The sequence below is a fragment of the Lactuca serriola genome, chromosome 3 (genome assembly GCF_051521515.1).
Source record: "Lactuca serriola cultivar US96UC23 chromosome 3, Lser_US96UC23_V15, whole genome shotgun sequence".
NCBI lineage: Eukaryota > Viridiplantae > Streptophyta > Magnoliopsida > Asterales > Asteraceae > Lactuca > Lactuca serriola.
Genome location: NC_136410.1, coordinates 299,973,785 through 299,990,487, shown reverse-complemented (window position 1 = coordinate 299,990,487; position 16,703 = coordinate 299,973,785). Strand labels below are relative to the sequence as shown.

The following is a 16,703-nucleotide window of genomic DNA, read 5'->3' as shown; positions in this document are numbered from 1 at the left end:
GCGAAAAAAAAAAGAAAAAATTTATTTCAAAAAATAAAAAATAAAAAAATAAAAAAACGAAAAAAAAACCTTTAAACTGAGCATATATCTATTTAAAAAAATTTTGATTTTTTTAACGAAAAGTTAAAAATTAAAAAAGAAAAAAGAAAAAAGAAAATAAATAAAAATAAATAAAACCACTTAAATAACGTTCAATGGACGTTCGCTACAAATTATTAAATCTTCGAGTTCGTATTACTTATCACGGATGTAGGTCGAATTCGAACACACCACGTCAAATATTTGGGTTTGATGTTTATAAAACTTAAATATATGACAAAAGCTAAAAATAACTCAAAATACTTTTAATGGGTTGAGTTTTATTCAATAATTTCTGATGTGTTATATAGCTATAAATAATAAGGACAAGGAGAATGTGTATAATAACAAAAATAAAGCTATTTTAAAATTAAAAGAGAAAGACTGATAACATGACCTAAGAAATGTTAACTTATAAATTGTTATATACTATTTTTTGTGGTGATTGTTGTTTTGTGTTGATGACTTTTAACCTTTTATTCCCGTTTTTTTTAATTTTTTTTCTTTTATAAATATTCAAAAATGACGTTATTCATGTACTCTCGATTCTCGAACATGGGTATCTAGCTATAAATAATAGACCGTATGATCCAAGTTTTCATCACTCTTTCAGTGCTTCCCAAAGCTAATCAGTTATCATGGCTGACGAAGAAATTCCCAACTTGATCCATAATGATATTAAACGTACAGATTTTCCTGATAACTTCATGTTTGGAGTAGGAACATCTGCTTATCAGGTTTGTATCAAAACACATAGATAACTCATGTATCTTACTTTTTGTTTCATATAAAACTTATCCAACTTAAATAGGTAAATGTTTTATGAAGTTGAATAAACATGCGCTAAGGTGTATGTTTGCACTTCCAGATTGAAGGTAGTTGGAATGTAGATGGTAAAGGCTTAAGTAACTGGGATACTTTTACCTTAAGACACCCAGGTCTGCCTCTCTCATCTGTTCATACTTTTTCTAGTTTTATGGCATCGATCTTTAATCAAATGGATAACAATGGACGATGATTGCAGACAAGATTCGTGGAGGTGGCAACGGATGTGTCGCTGTTGATAATTACAGAAGATGGAAGGTAGTGTATATATATTGGTTTTCAAGGTTCCCATAAATAAATTTTATGCTTATGTATCGATTACGATACAATGTCAAGTCATCGTATGTTACAATGACTAAGCTAACGTAACATTATACTAGAGCCTAGTTATATCATTTTTGGTGAAAGGTGGCCTCCATCGATATATATGTGGACGAAATGTGTAGCTTAGGAGTATAATAAATTGTATGTCTGTTTGTTGTTCTAAAAAAAGTCATGTCACTAACTAGTTGTTAGCAACTATATACACCATCATATATATACGTATACATGGTGTCCATTTTGTTTGATGTGAGTCCATAAATATCCATCTTACATGATAAGAAGTTGAATTATCATATACTATCAAAATTGCATGACATATTTTACAGATTCTTCTTTTTTATACATTAAAAATGTGAGAATATTTGTATACGTTATAATATATATATATATATATATATATATATATATATATATATATATATATATATATATATATATATATATATATATATATATATATATATATATATATGTTTTGATACACACATAGATTGTATTTGTTTGGTTAATATATCTTGTCTCCAATTTGTAAACAATTATTAGGAAGACGTTCAGCTGCTGAAGCAAATGGGTGTAAACCATTACAGGTTCTCAATTCCATGGTCCAGAATATTACCAGGTGAACAACAATTGTTTCAATATTAACCCAATCAGATATCTTTTGTAAGAAAAATAGTAATATATACGAGATAAATTTAAATTCGTACGCCTTAATTGTATCTGCTTTACAAATAGTAGACGAAACATATATTGTCGCTCCTTTGTAGTTTTATTTTTAAAAGGAATAAAACACTTTGGGTTTCAATTTAATTTAAACAGGTGGGAAATTATGCATGGGCAAAAGCCTAGAAGGCATCAATCACTACAACAAGTTGATAGACGAGTTGATAGACAATGGGATTCAGCCATTTGTTACTCTTTTCCACTGGGATCTTCCAAATGCTTTGGAAGAAGAGTACATGGGTTTCTTAAGCTCAAAAGTTGTGTGAGTATTTGTCATTTATATTTAAATTTAAGGTAGATTAGAGAAAAAAAAAAGTAAAAAAGAAAAGAAAAACATTACATATTGGGCAATTCAATCGTTTAACTATCAACATTTACGAATTCTCCGGAAAAACATATAATACATATAACGTGACAAATTACCGGATACACCAACTACATGTCAAAATTGAATTGAAAAGTAAAAAATATAGTAACATAGCAAATAATTATTGGTTTATTTTCCTGATTTCCTTTTTTTTATGCATTTCTTAAATAATTATTGGGCAATTCAATGCTAGCGATGATTTTGTCGATTTTGCTGATATTTGCTTCTGGGAATTTGGGGATCGAGTGAAAGATTGGGCTACACTAAACGAGCCATATAGATTCACAATCTCTGGATACGTAGAAGGTGTCTATCCACCTGGTCGGGGTGGAAAGGGTGAAGAGGGTGACCCTGAAACAGAACCATATACTGTCTCATACAACCTACTTAATTGTCATGCAGCTGCTTATAGAAAATACGAAAAAGATTATAAGGTATCGATTCACAAAACTTTTTTGACAAACACATAATAGAATTAATCGTATATATATGAAAGATTACATTTCAACAACTAGGTCCCATCGTAAGTGTCATTATTGCAATCATAATAAATAGTTTTTTCACTATGTTTTTTTTTCTCGTGCCATATTAAATGTCAGCATAAATACCGATCAATACAATTTTCACTATAATAAAAAACTTTTTTATTGAGTTTACTTATTGCCCCACAAAATTAATTAGTTTATAATATTTTTCAATAAATACAGAAATTAAAATTAAATATCTAAACACAAATAAAAAAATAATTGAAAAAGATTTTGGTTTTAGCTTATAAATTATAAGTTGATTAAAAAAATTGTTGACCAAAAATCCCTTTTTAATATATTTATCCAGAAATGATATATATTAAAAAGCTCCTATGGTGAAAGTTATTACAATGCATCTGAGATCAATGAATAAACCTTAGAGTGTTGGTGTTTATATTTTTTTTAATTTCATTCCACATCGATTTTTAGGCTCATCAAAAAGGCAAAGTGGGAATTACATTTGACACCAACTTTTTCAAACCATATCGAGGTTCAAGTAATAAAGATGATGTCAATGCTGTCCAATATGCATATGATTTTATGTTCGGATGGTAAGTACTATATACATATAACATTTTTGTTCTGACAAACCTAAAAATATTTCAAAAATTATATGTTATTTTGGCTCATATTTTAGGTTTTTAGAACCATTAACAAAAGGTACTTGGCCAGAAAGCATGCAAAAATTTGCTACGTCTCCGACTAAAAAATACCCAAATGGTCGACGTTTGCCTAAATTTTCTGATGATCAACTTGCGAAGTTGATTGGGTCATATGATTTCCTTGGAATAAACTACTATACTGCAAATTTTTCTCAATTTCAAGCTCCTGCTCCTGATGTTCGTATTGGGTATCTTACGGATCGTCATTACACGCCATCAGGTAATGAAAAACTTGCAAGCTTTAATCTCTAGTTGGCAGTTCTAAAAATGGTAATGAAAAACTTAAACTTCATTGGATCAAAATAATTATCAACTGATGGGTTGTTAAAAGTTAAAACAAGTTCTATACGTTCATAATGATTTGTTTCTATCACAAATGTATGGAAATTCAGAAGTTGTAACATGAACTTCTTCTCATGTTTTAGGAAAGGACCCCAGGAAGAACCCGATAGGACCTGTGGTAAGGCATCTTTTCTTATGAAAAGCAAAAGAAACACATGAAATCTCCAAAATGAGATTCAAAATTTCAAGTTTTTATTACATGGGTAAATACTTGATCAAGACTATGAATCTCTGTAGGCTTTCGAAGGCTCATGGGTTTATCTTTGTCCTGAAGAGCTTACCAAGCTCTTGTTGCTTGTGAAGAACAAATACCATGTCACAAAAGATATTATAATTACGGAGAACGGTAAAACAATAAATTCTTCTGTTTGCTTCTAGTTTAATCGTTAATAGTATTGAATCTAAGCTTATATTTTGATATCTTGCGACAGGATCCCAAGATCAGAACTTACCTGATAAAACATTTGTACAAGTTCGAGATGACACATTTCGAATTAATTACATAAAAAAACATCTTGAAGCTATCAAAAATGCCAGGAGGTAAGTTAGCAAATTGATTTATTCTATGTACTTCATTCCATTGAGCATCACGTCATGGAACATGATAATGACACAATCTTATTGTATATTATAATACAGTCTAGGAGTGAATGTCATGGGGCACTTCGTCTGGTCATTCATGGATAGCTTTGAATGGGTTTTTGGTTATAATTCTCGATTTGGTATGTTTTATGTTGATTACACAAACAATCTTCTAAGGTACCCAAAAAATTCAGCAATTTGGTACAGAAAATTTCTGTCTGCAAAGAGTAGGTTACTTCTAAAAAGATCCCTACGTAATGATCAGCAAGAAAAAGAAGATGAGGTCAATGATATAACGAAGGAAGAAGAAGATGATGATGAAATAATTGAAGTGATTCCAAAACTGAAGAAGGCCAAGGCATAAAAAGGCACCATTATAATGTGAACATAAGTTATTTTATTTTGTTTTGTTTTGTATGTATTGGATGTTTGCGAGCATTGGATTTATATAGTGTGACTTCTATGTGAAATAATTTATTATCAGAGAGTGTATTTGTCAAACTGAGGTGTGTCTTAGTTTGTTATATTTCGGCAACTGAATTTGCTTAATCTAAAAATCATATGTTGTGTCGTCTTTTACTTATTAACTAGATTATAACCCGCGTTAAACGCGGGGAACGCATAAAAAACATACAAATATGTATAGATGTTGCATAATAATTATAAAAAAGATTATGGTTATTAGTATTATTGAAATGTATAAAAGATACATTGAAATCGATAAATATATATAATTGTTGAATAACTTCCACTACTAGAAACAAGGGTTTTAGCGACGGATGACTCCGTCGCTATTCCGTCACTAAAGATCTTTGGCGACGGTTCTGTGACAGACTTACTCCATAGCCAAATTAAATGTGGCTAATAACTTAGCAAGAGATTTAGCGACGAATTTAATTTTCCTTTGCGACGACTTTAGCAACGGAATATCCATCGCAAATTGCTCCCTTAATACCGTCATTTTAGGACATCAGCGACAAAACTAAATAAATATTCTGTCGCTAATCCCTTGCAAACCTCTATATCTGCCTTTTTATATTCCGTCGCTAATCCCTTGCAAACCTCTATATCTGTCTTTTTATATTCCGTCGCTGATCCCTAGCAAAATTTAATTGTGATATTTTTGTTGTTTCCGTCGTTGATCCCTCCCAAATATATAATATTAAATTTTTTATTACAAATCTAAAACAAAAAAAAAATACTAAAAACATGAAATAATTATACAATCCCAAATTAAACAATAATAAAATACTAAAAAATATCAAATAATTATACAATCTAAAACCAAACACTAATATTAAAATACCATAATCAACTATGAAATTTTAACAAAACATCCAAAAACATCAAATATCAATGTTTTACAAAAACCATCAAAATCATCAAATATCAAAGTTTAGTAATGTAACAAAATCTTATTTCCAAGTATATGTACCAAAATTTCAATTACGTCTCATATTTTCAAATAAATTCAATGTCTGTAGGCCTGCCCAAAACAATATTATAATTAAATCTCAATTAAGTAATAATTAATAAATTGAATACAAGAATCTAGGATGCTATAATGCACAATTAAATGAAAGTATTAGGACCATTTTTTAAAAGAATTAAATTTATCAAATAAAAGATATTTTAAGAATTAAAGTAAACCGAAATAAATTACAAACCTGACTGTTGATCCCATTGGGTCTTTTTTTTCTTCATAGGCCTCACATTCTTTCCAACTGTTTGAGAAAAATCAATAAAGTATGTCAGTTGCGTTAAACATATTAAGGTATAAATTGTGAAACAATATGTTTTTATGCTTAAACAATATGTTTGTTTGCTAAAATGGAATGAATGTCTTATAATATATGTAAATTAAATGCTTACTCTATATATTATTTAATTAACGAATTATTTATTTACAAAATAAGAAAAATTCAATATAATACAAAGCTCATTAAAACTCATATAAGATTAAAATATATATTTTCGAGTAATTCTACTAATATAAAATTGTAATTTAATTAAACTCGTAGTCTTTTCTTAAAGAAGATGTATATCATGAAAAATTATATAGATAATAGAGAAAACACCCACAGGGTAAGGAATGAAGATTAACATAACTGAAGAAGGGAATCACATTCCTTCAAGAATGGCTTATTCAATTCCATGAATGGAATGAACCATTCCATTCCTATCGTGATTCCATTATACAAAACACTACCATATAGTTTTACTTACCTAGTTCTGCAGGAACATAATCAATAGTCAACATCATGTGGAGGCCTTCTAATAATACTTCCATTCTCTGCCACCACAATTTCCATGTAATTACAACCAAAATTAGTTTTAAAAAAAGATAACAGAAGAAGTTTTGAGACTTAATGGAAATATGAAATCATAATAGATAGAATGAAAGTCTATTGTAGGAAAGAAATTGTTAAAAAAAATAGAAAGCTTACTTTTACCACCTTCACTCGGATCCTCCAAATGATAAGGAGATGAATTCCAAAACTTTTTAAAATTATCAGCTGATGATACTAAGCTGATGATACTAAACTCCTGAATTCTTCTACTTTTTGTTTAAGATTGAGATCAGGGAGTTGTGGTATTTCCTGCAGGAAAGAAATTTCTTCATCAATATGTCAAAAAGGAATGGATTGCAACAGACAACTAAACTAGAAATTTAATCAACAAAACAAAAAGAAGAAACAAAACTTAACTGATAGGGAGTTCTACTTACTTTTTTCTGCAATGGAAGGACACATGGTGTTTGTTGGAAGCATGCTTTTCCGTTGATAAGGGACATTATTGTCTACGCATAACTCATTTGAAACTAAAGTAAATGCAGGACTATAATGGAATTGAATTCCGATTCCGACCAAAAAATATATGAAAAAACATGTTGATGAAAGAAAATACCGTGTTTGCATATTAGTCTTCAGAAATTTCTCTTTTGGGGTTTGATATTTGAACATTTGTATTGACCATAATGGGCCATCTACCACACCAAAACTAATTTTTTTAATTAGTAATAAAATCACAAAACTAACCTTCATGGTCTTTGGTGCCATTGGCCCTTTTTTGATCACATGCAACCAACCTTATCAATACAGTTGTAGGTACCACCTAAGAACTCTGGAATTCAAAAGCTGACAAATATGAGAATGGATAAAAAAAATATAATATATTATCAACAAGATAAAAGTATTATCAGATTTCCTATCATTCTACCCAAAAAAATATTATCAACAAGATAAAAGTGGTAAAAAAATAAAATATATATTGAATGAGAATGGACATAACAGACATACTTATGCAATTCAGAATAATATGCAATTTTGTTAGCCTTGTTGCACTCTTCGTGACGGAGAATGGCATCAGGAGGACAATCTCCTGAGCAAACCGAAGAGCCCCAGAACATGAATTTAGTTGCGTAAGAATAAACAAGGGTATAATTGTCTTTTGCAAAGTATTACTTAGAATGACTCAGAAGGGGCTACAAAGACATCACCAAGGGCATTTTGGGAATGTGGAAGAAGTTCAAGAAATGGAGTCAACTCCCTTCGGGCTATCCCAATCAGCTCCTTTTTGGGAACGACTTGTTCTTTCTTCCCATCCCATTCGAGAGAGATATTTGATTTTATATTTAAATCATGAAATATTTAAAGTTTATATCATGAAATATTATTTTAAAAAACTTAAAACATACCCGACATCAATCATTTTGAGGAGTTGGTTTTGGTATCAAACTACAAGTTAAAATCTATCATTATCCTAAACTCTAATACTTTATAAACACACACTTATCTAACCCCCATCACTTAAATGACCAAAATACCCTTTTCTCATGAAAATAAAACCAGTTACCTATAAGGCTCCCATCACATCGATGGTCCAATAATGTCCCAATTTGTCAAGACATGACACAATATATTGTACACATGACGTAAATACCCTCCTCATTGAAGAAGCCCGTTTTAGTCTTTTTGTATGAAAAGATGTACCTTGTATTGACATCAGGAGAAGTTGAACACTCTGCCAATAACGACACACTCCCTTTACCATCCATTGCATCAAGATCCATTATTGTTGCAACCAATAACTCCAGCTGCAAAAGATTGAATTAGCCTCCTACTTTCATTTAAAAAAAAATTGAAATTTATATTTTGGTTTTCTTTTTTCTGCTGACCTCTTCAGGGTCAGTATAGTCAATTCCATCAGCCTTGGAAAGTGCAGATGCGATATCCCGATAAGCCTCCTGAACATATCTTTATAGATTTACAATGAAATCTAAAATGTTGAAGAAAAAATGTGATTTATAATAGTAATGGGATCAGTTGACACCTCACTAGGGAAAAAGTCTAGAACTTTCACATACGCCTAGAATACTAATGTTGTTCATACCTATGACAACCAAAAAGTTTCCTGGATTCTGGTTCACCTACATTGATTAGAGCAAATGAGAAGTTGGTTGTGTGTTTTGAATGCTAAGCAATTTGTACTTTTTCATGAGATAATCCTAAAAAATAATTGATCCATCATGTAGCATCTTTTGGATTTCTTGCTCCTAACAATTAGTTACAATGCATGATTAAAAGAAAGTAAGTTTACTTTCATTAGGAGAAAGGAATATGTACCTTCATAAGATAGCCATCAATAGAACCACCAACATACATTGGTCTTACCCTACTCTGAAATTGAAAATAATGTATTTTAGTAATTACAAAAATTCCACCAAAAAATGAGAATTAAAGCAGAAATTTTCAATGTAGAGTAGTTGGTTATGAGTCGATCTAAAGCTTCTTCTATACAAACAAAAAAATCTCACGAATTTCTCAAAACCAAGGAAGGAAAGTGTGAAAATTAAGAAAAATGGAGCATGTAAAAGCTTAGGGTTGGTAATTGTCACACCCCCGAACCAGACGGCGGAAACGTCCGGGGGCTGTTGTGACTCAATTGAATACCATAACATTGAATATATATGAAGCGTAACAACATTCGTCACCATGCATTAATATAGTACAACCTGTAGAGTTTACATGAAATACATTGTTTAAACATTACATTCCCAAAAATAAATTGTTCGACCCGTGCATAAATAAACTGCAGGCCACCACTGAATATTATTTCCTTTGTATCACTGGTTCCCTAAGAATACAAGTATTTTGAAAAACGTCAACATATGAAATGTTGGTGAGTTCATAAGCAGTATTTGAAGAAAACATTGTTCGTATCGTTTGAAAACCACCAGAAAATCCGATATTTTCTGAAATGAAAAGCTTTCGAAAATGTTTGTGAAGATCCATAGGTATGCTTGTTTGTTTCTATACTTGTAAAAATCATTCATTAAAGTTGTATGCATTTCGAGTCCGTATGTATTAAAAAAAAATCCTAGGAAAACCCGATGTTTTCCTAATCCTTTGAGTTCCATGAAGTTACGTTGAAACCATTGCAAAACGAGTAGTCTCATTCCCAGGCGACGTTGGATTATTTTTGAGCATGATTAATTGCTACAAACATGCATTACACAAACGACCAGTTTATAGCTATACTAACGATCCCGAAGGCGTCGTCCGTACTAATCACGTTATCCAACCGCCCTGACTACGTGTAGTCCCACATCCGAAGAGAAAGAGGACACGAAGACCTCGATGACTCCATTAACCGGTTGGGGATAAAAAAAATGTACGAGGGGTCCCCGACCCGCCTCGCATGAAAAGTAGACTTTACTAGCAATACCAAAGGACCCTTGGGGACCAGTAGTATACAAGCCATTGAAAGTCCTTCTACGTTGTGCCAAGTCGGTAAAACCCAACACTTCGTAGGACAAAGGTCTTCGGGCCTTAAGATCAGGTCATTGGGCTAGCTAGGCCCAACAAACAAGATTTTACACTCTTGGGGCCCAAAGATGGTGCGTAGACGTCTGTGCACACTCGCATGTATATTGAATTCCCAAACGTTATTTGTATGAATCATAGTATCGTCGTGTTAGTAGTTTCGGATTTTCATTAGTTCGAGACCGAACCAATTCGTTTTACAACGATTTTGGTATTGTAGTGTATTGTATTTCGTCGATAGTCGCGGTTCCATTGTTTGATCAAATTGCATGTATTGAATTAGCCTTGAAAGTTTTATGTTTTCAGCCCCTCATTGTTTGTAAAATTTACCTTTTTCACCCCTTTAATTAAATACTTTCCGGTTTGGTCCTTAAATCAATTTTCTTGACATTTTAACACCAGAAATTATTGAAATTTATATTTTTCAGCATATTTATCAATGAAAACAGTTTAAGTCCCTGAAATTTCAGTTTTCTCGGTTATAACCCTTCTTTTTCGCAACTTTGACAATTTTGGCCCAAATTGTAAAATTTTTGCAACTTTGTTCCTTTTTAAATTTAAAAAGCATTTTAAACCTTTGAAAGGGACTTGGAACACTTATAGTCCACTGTTTTACAGAAAAATACAGTTTTGGCCCTCCAAAACAAAAAATCTCGCATAATGGGCCTCATTGGGCCGAAAATGTCATTTTTAGCCCATTAAGCTTGAAATTTATGTTTTTAATCCTCTAAATGAGTATATTTCCAGAAATTGTTTCATTGAAACTGTTTTGGCACACCTCATCCATCAGAATTCGTGATATGTCAATTTGGGCCCTTAATTTTGTATTTTTCACATTTTAAGCCCAAAATTTGTGTTTTTAGCCCAAAGAAATTTGTTACTAGACCACTTAGCCATTTTTCTTGAAACACTTTGTATGTAGAAATATATTTGATGCTAAAACCATTTAACATAAGATATATCTCGGTTTTGAGGGGTTTTATGGCTAGATCCAACATTATAGCACACAAAAGCATACATGTAAGCATGGAAATCATACAAGGCATACAAAACACATATAGATCTACACTTTCACTTGTATTCCCCCCCCCCCCACAAAACTCATAAAAACAGAAAATAGGGGGTATGAAGCTCACCTTAGGGGGGTGGTTTCGGTTTTGGAGAGAAGATGGAAGAAAATGAAGTGATTTTTGGCCTTAGCACCCTTTGATGAAGACTTCGACCTCTAGGATGCAAGATCACAAGAGTGAATGAATTTAGGAGAGATTTTAATGAAGTAGAGGGAGTTAGATCATAAGTTAAACATTAACTTACCTTAGATGGTGAATTTCTTTGGGATGATTCTTAGGCTTCAAGCCAAATTTTCGAGACTTTTGAATGGAGAGAGGGGATGATTTCTTGAGTAATTTAGAGAGAGTTTGTGAGGTGTGTGTGTGGGTTACTCTCGGCCGAAACAAGAAGGGAGAGGGAGAGAGAGAAGAAAGGACCTTGAGGTGAGGTTTGCATGGAAGAATGAGAATGCATGGATGTTTGAAGGGTAATGCTTAGATATCCTCCATACAAAGATGATGTGTCATGCAAGAAGTCAACTCCTCCCTTTTATTTGGGCTTGGGCCGAGAATGGTGGGGGAAAAGAGAATGTTTGGGCCTTAAATGCTTAAGCCCAATTTTCATGGTTAAGTTGAGTGATTTTTGGTCCAAATAAATATAAAGGTGATTTTTATGACTTGTTAGGGTCAAATTGGGTTAATTATGGATCAAAGCTTTTAATTTATTTCATTCTAGGCCCAATATAGCCCATAATATTGAAATAAATGAATGTGGGTCCAATTAGAGCCCAATTAGGGTTCTAAGCCCATGATAGTCTAATTGGAAGCTTATTGGTCCATTTGGATCCAATAAGGAAGTCCTAGTCCAAAATGGACTTAAACAAGGACTTCTAGGGTCTCCAATTGTTTGATGACTATTTGTAGTACTTGCATGATGTATTTGATTGAAGTTTTGAAGTCATAATCATAGGTGTCAATCATGTCCTTAAGTTTTTGATTCACATTAGCTTAAATGTATAGATTACATGACACAAAATTTCCAGTTGTGACAGTAATAATTTTCAATTTGTCATCCTGTGTACCCTAATTTTCTGAAGATGTAGTTTTAATCTTCGTCTGTAGTAAGTTGATTTACCTGCAATCTAATGCAAAGAACCAGAGTAAATCAACGGAAATTTGCAGAAGTCCATGTCAGATTAAACAATCCATAAATCTAAAATTACACTCAACACAATGACCAAACTTAATTCAAAACTTGAGTTTTTCTAAAATTTACGGGTGATTTGAGAAATTGGCTAGGATTAGGATCAAGGTTTGATTTAGGATTAGTAATAGAGAAAACAAAAACCTGGAGAAGTGCGTATGGAATTAATTGTTTGAAATTCATAGCAACCCAACATCGGGGATTGATGCTTGTATCGTTTTTGGAACCTTCAAACATTTTGGACCTGTCGATTTCAGTTGTTTGCTGCTACCCACCGTTCTTGCTTTCGTTGTGCGTTTTCGTTAGTAATTTTTGTAATTACTAAAAGTTTTCAAAGTGTTCTAGATCACCAACAGAACCGCCGTCGCTACGCTATTAGGTGATCGACACCGCTGGTGATCGACGCTGTTGTTGCTGCTGAGCAGTTGTACGATCTAAATCAACAATATATGATGAACCAATAGATCGAAAGGTGTTATCTGGGAATTAAGTGGCGAGTCAACAAGGAAAGGAGATGGACCGAAAGGAAAGCCAACGAGCATGTGCTTTATGATTGGGTTTTGCTTTCAGAGGCTTCAAAGACGAGCGATGCAAGTTGACTATGGTGGAGGCGATTTCCTGGGGGGAGGAGAGACTTGATGGTCATTTAGGGCTTTGGGAGGAAATTGTTCCTTTGTGAAGAATTTAGAGGGAATGAGAATAAAATGAGGGAACAAGAAAAGAAAGAAAAATGGGGAATGAAAAAAGGAGGCATAGAATTCTGCGATGGTTTGGCGAGGGTCAAGAAAAAAAGGCCTGTAATTTTTGCAATCTGTTGTTGTTCCCTCGCTAGGAGGTTTTACTTACCGACGGTTTAGCGAGGGATGATTTTTTGTCGATAAAATCCTGATAATCCATCGTTAATCCCCTCAGTAATACCTTCCTAAAATACTATAATTATTTTGATCAAAATATTTGTGGGTTCCGTCGCTGATCCCTCAGTAAACTGTCACTAATTAGCTACAGATAGAATCCGTCGCAAATTTCGTCGCTGTAGGTCAGGTTTCTAGTAGTGTTCTTTGTTTACAACATTTTTTGTTTTATTAATTGAATGGTCTTTATGGTCACATATGGTTATGATATTGTTATATAAACATAAGTATTCTAATTAGACATTCATTCCATAATAAGGTTACTTAATTTAAGCATATATTGGCAACCAATATACCCTTTTTTTTCACTGCATTAAATATTGATAACTATTTCATTTATTCAGTTAAAATCATAGAGTATAACTTATGGAATGTTAAATGTTATATGAATTTAATTTTAGTATATCATCAATGGAAATTCTTTTCTAAATCATGAATGGTTTATTTTAAATTGATTATGAATATACGTGCTAGCTTTTATCTTTGTTCTTACTTATTTGGTGTTCGCAAGAACTTTGCATTAGTCTTAGCGTAACTTTAAATAATTTTAGTATATCATCAATGTAATTTGTTATATCTTTCAATTATATGAAAATATCAAATAATGATATTTCGTTACTATTGTGGTAATTTAATTTGTATATTGCATTTTTACTAATCTTAACAATCTTATTTTTTTTCTAATAACCGTAACGCTTTTACTAATTGTAATTACAAATTTCTTAGAGGGTGTTTGGATAGGGAAAAAAATGACAGCTTATTGCTTATTGCTTATTTTCACCACAATAAGCTAATTTAAGTGTTTGGATAGAATGCTTAAAAAATTAGCTTATTGCGGTGGGAATAAGCTAAATAAGCTGATTTTAATAAGCAAGGGGGGTAATGCTTATTGCTTATTGCTTATTGCTTATTAGTCATTTTACTCATATAAGCTGTTTTGTTTGCCAAACACTTCAAATGCTTATTGCTTATTGTTTATTCCCACCGCAATAAACTAATCCAAACACATTTTAAAAAAATGCTTATTCCCACCACAATAAGCAATAAGCAATAAGCTAATAAAGCTAAAAATGTATTTATCCAAACACCCTCTTAATATCTTATAATTTTTATCTTACTTTATAATTTTTCATAACTATACTATTATTAAGATTGACTGTCTTAATAGTTTTTTTTAGTCTATTCAATTTTATATTTCTTTGTACAACATTATCGTTCGTATGAATTCTGAAATTTCATTTAAAAATGCTTAATGTATACATCTTGATATTTTTTTAATAAACTCATATAAGAATTATGGAATATGTATCTTGTTTGAATTAACATTTACTTCCTTCACTAAATTAAATTCCTCATTAAACAGATATATTTTGGAAAGTAATAATTATAATGGGACAACATTATCTAAGACATAAATGTTTGATATACTTTTGGAGGAAAAATATCGGGATCATTAAAAAAAATTATATAAAGAAAATACAAATTTAAATTGGGTGAAATTAATTATGGATGAAAATACTGACGAAAATTATTTTGGAAGGAATTGTATTTTGTAAAATACAATACTATGAAAAAATTCGAAATATATATTTTTGTGTAAATTTATAAATTTTATTGTTACTATATAAAGATAAAACAAAATAGACTGGTATATTAAACAAAAATAATAATTTTAATGAACGTATGTAACTAAAAAATGGAATTTGAAGATGAAAATTTAAAACTTAAAAGTATGAAGAAATGTGATAAAAAAATGTGTGAAAGAGCTCTTACTACAATTGACCAATTTGTTAGTGAGAAGATCATAAGTGGACCCTCTAATAATGATCAACGAGTTATTTCATGTATGACAAAATGTGAATTCTATAATTAGTGGATTCAAAATGTGTTAAATAATGCTAAAATAAACATGTATATTGAAGTGTAGATAAACATTTAATTTTCATGTATATTGAAATGTAGATAAACATGTAATTTTCATCCAAATGACATGTTTTATGGTATCATGTAGAAAAATACTTTAGAAAATAAAATGTTTTAAACACATATATTTGACTTAGATCCTGATCAACCAGGTTCATCAATTATTTCTCTCTTGAATTCTCAATAATCACTTTTATGGGATTAGTCGACACAACTTGACCAAGAAATTCTAGAACAAAAAAGCAAATGGTTGTTGTATTATAGATGTGTAATACAATAAGTATTTACGTGTAGATAAGGTAGAATGTTAAAATCAAATCTTACCAAATACAACACGAGTGTCGAGATTCCTGGCTATCAAATCCTGGAAAGTATCAAAATTATAAGGATCCACCATAACAACAAAATCATTTGATACACGAACTTTGGTTGTTTTGTAGAAATTCTTCTTATGCTTATGATCAACCAGCATGTAATCTCCATCATTTCTGGCCATACTAAAACTACTAATTTCCCTTGCAAATTCTTCAACAAAGAGAGCTTCAAACAAACTAATGAAATTTTTTTTATTGTTGCTTGTATTTTAGTGTCATGTAAGTGAAAAAAAAAATTGGTTAAGCTTAAAATTTTATAAATTAAAAGCAACATAATAATAAAAAGAAAAACTTGTACCTACTCGTTAATTAAAATCATGTCCAAGCTGTTGAACATGTTTGGGTTGTTTTTTTAAGTTTGCTTCCAAAGCAAGAGTACTTGAACACGAATGTTTCAGGTTTCCTTAGATGCATTGATGTCAGCAACCTTTTAAAGGACAATCTCATCATGATTGTTTTGTGTCATGGGTGTAAAATGAAAGCGAAAACAATTATAATTAGAAAGAACTTTTATATGAAATAAAAGAGACAAATACAATGTATTTATCTATAAAGGTGTATGATTCATAAAGAGGTATGAAATACCAAAATTAACCGGATTCGGATTCTTATGACATAATAATTAAAAAAAATATCATAATCATCTATAATATATAAAAATAACATTTTCCTTATTAGTGTCAATTCCAAATATAGTTAATTTTTGTTTTGTTAAAGGTACATTATATTTTCCTGTTCATTTGAAAAGTTTCAAAAAAATTGTTAACCGATTTCATGTAATTTATGACATAGAAAATCGAAATATATGAATACATATATTTGATATAGGAACAAAAAAACTAATCGAAAAAAATATAAAAAACGAAATAATGTACTAACCTTCTATTGCACAACAACGAAGTTTTCAAGCAAAGAATGACGATGAAAGTTATAAACAATAAGAATGATGTTGTAGAAGAAGGTTTGAAGAAAAGCAACGATTGAAAA

General features: G+C 31.1%; 2 protein-coding genes and 1 long non-coding RNA gene across 4 annotated transcripts; 1 reads left to right on the top strand and 2 right to left on the bottom strand.

The window, feature by feature from the left end:
* Positions 1-698: 698 nt before the first annotated feature.
* On the top strand, positions 699-4,995 carry LOC145094944 (beta-glucosidase 24-like). The gene is made up of 12 exons (XM_079032909.1): positions 699-815; positions 947-1,016; positions 1,103-1,161; positions 1,771-1,846; positions 2,047-2,212; positions 2,511-2,751; positions 3,274-3,395; positions 3,482-3,726; positions 3,932-3,966; positions 4,086-4,194; positions 4,280-4,388; positions 4,488-4,995. The coding sequence occupies exons 1-12, from the start codon at positions 717-719 to the stop codon at positions 4,792-4,794; spliced, it is 1,638 nt and encodes a 545-aa protein (XP_078889035.1). The 5' UTR covers positions 699-716; the 3' UTR covers positions 4,795-4,995.
* A 168-nt stretch (positions 4,996-5,163) lies between these two features.
* On the bottom strand, positions 5,164-7,832 carry LOC145094943 (uncharacterized). 2 transcript variants are annotated; one of them, XR_013703659.1, is made up of 6 exons: positions 7,730-7,832; positions 7,159-7,553; positions 6,878-7,030; positions 6,657-6,723; positions 6,098-6,154; positions 5,164-5,528 (listed from the first exon to the last, which is right to left on the bottom strand). It is a non-coding gene; the product is annotated as an uncharacterized LOC145094943 (long non-coding RNA). The 2 variants fall into 2 exon arrangements; XR_013703658.1 differs by lacking the exon at positions 5,164-5,528 and adding an exon at positions 5,652-5,916.
* A 392-nt stretch (positions 7,833-8,224) lies between these two features.
* LOC145094942 (uncharacterized) lies at positions 8,225-13,265 on the bottom strand. The gene is made up of 4 exons (XM_079032908.1): positions 12,653-13,265; positions 9,056-9,109; positions 8,608-8,676; positions 8,225-8,526 (listed from the first exon to the last, which is right to left on the bottom strand). Exons 1-4 carry the CDS (start codon positions 12,743-12,745, stop codon positions 8,332-8,334), a joined length of 411 nt encoding a protein of 136 aa, XP_078889034.1. The 5' UTR covers positions 12,746-13,265; the 3' UTR covers positions 8,225-8,331.
* Between the last annotated feature and the right edge of the window lie 3,438 nt (positions 13,266-16,703).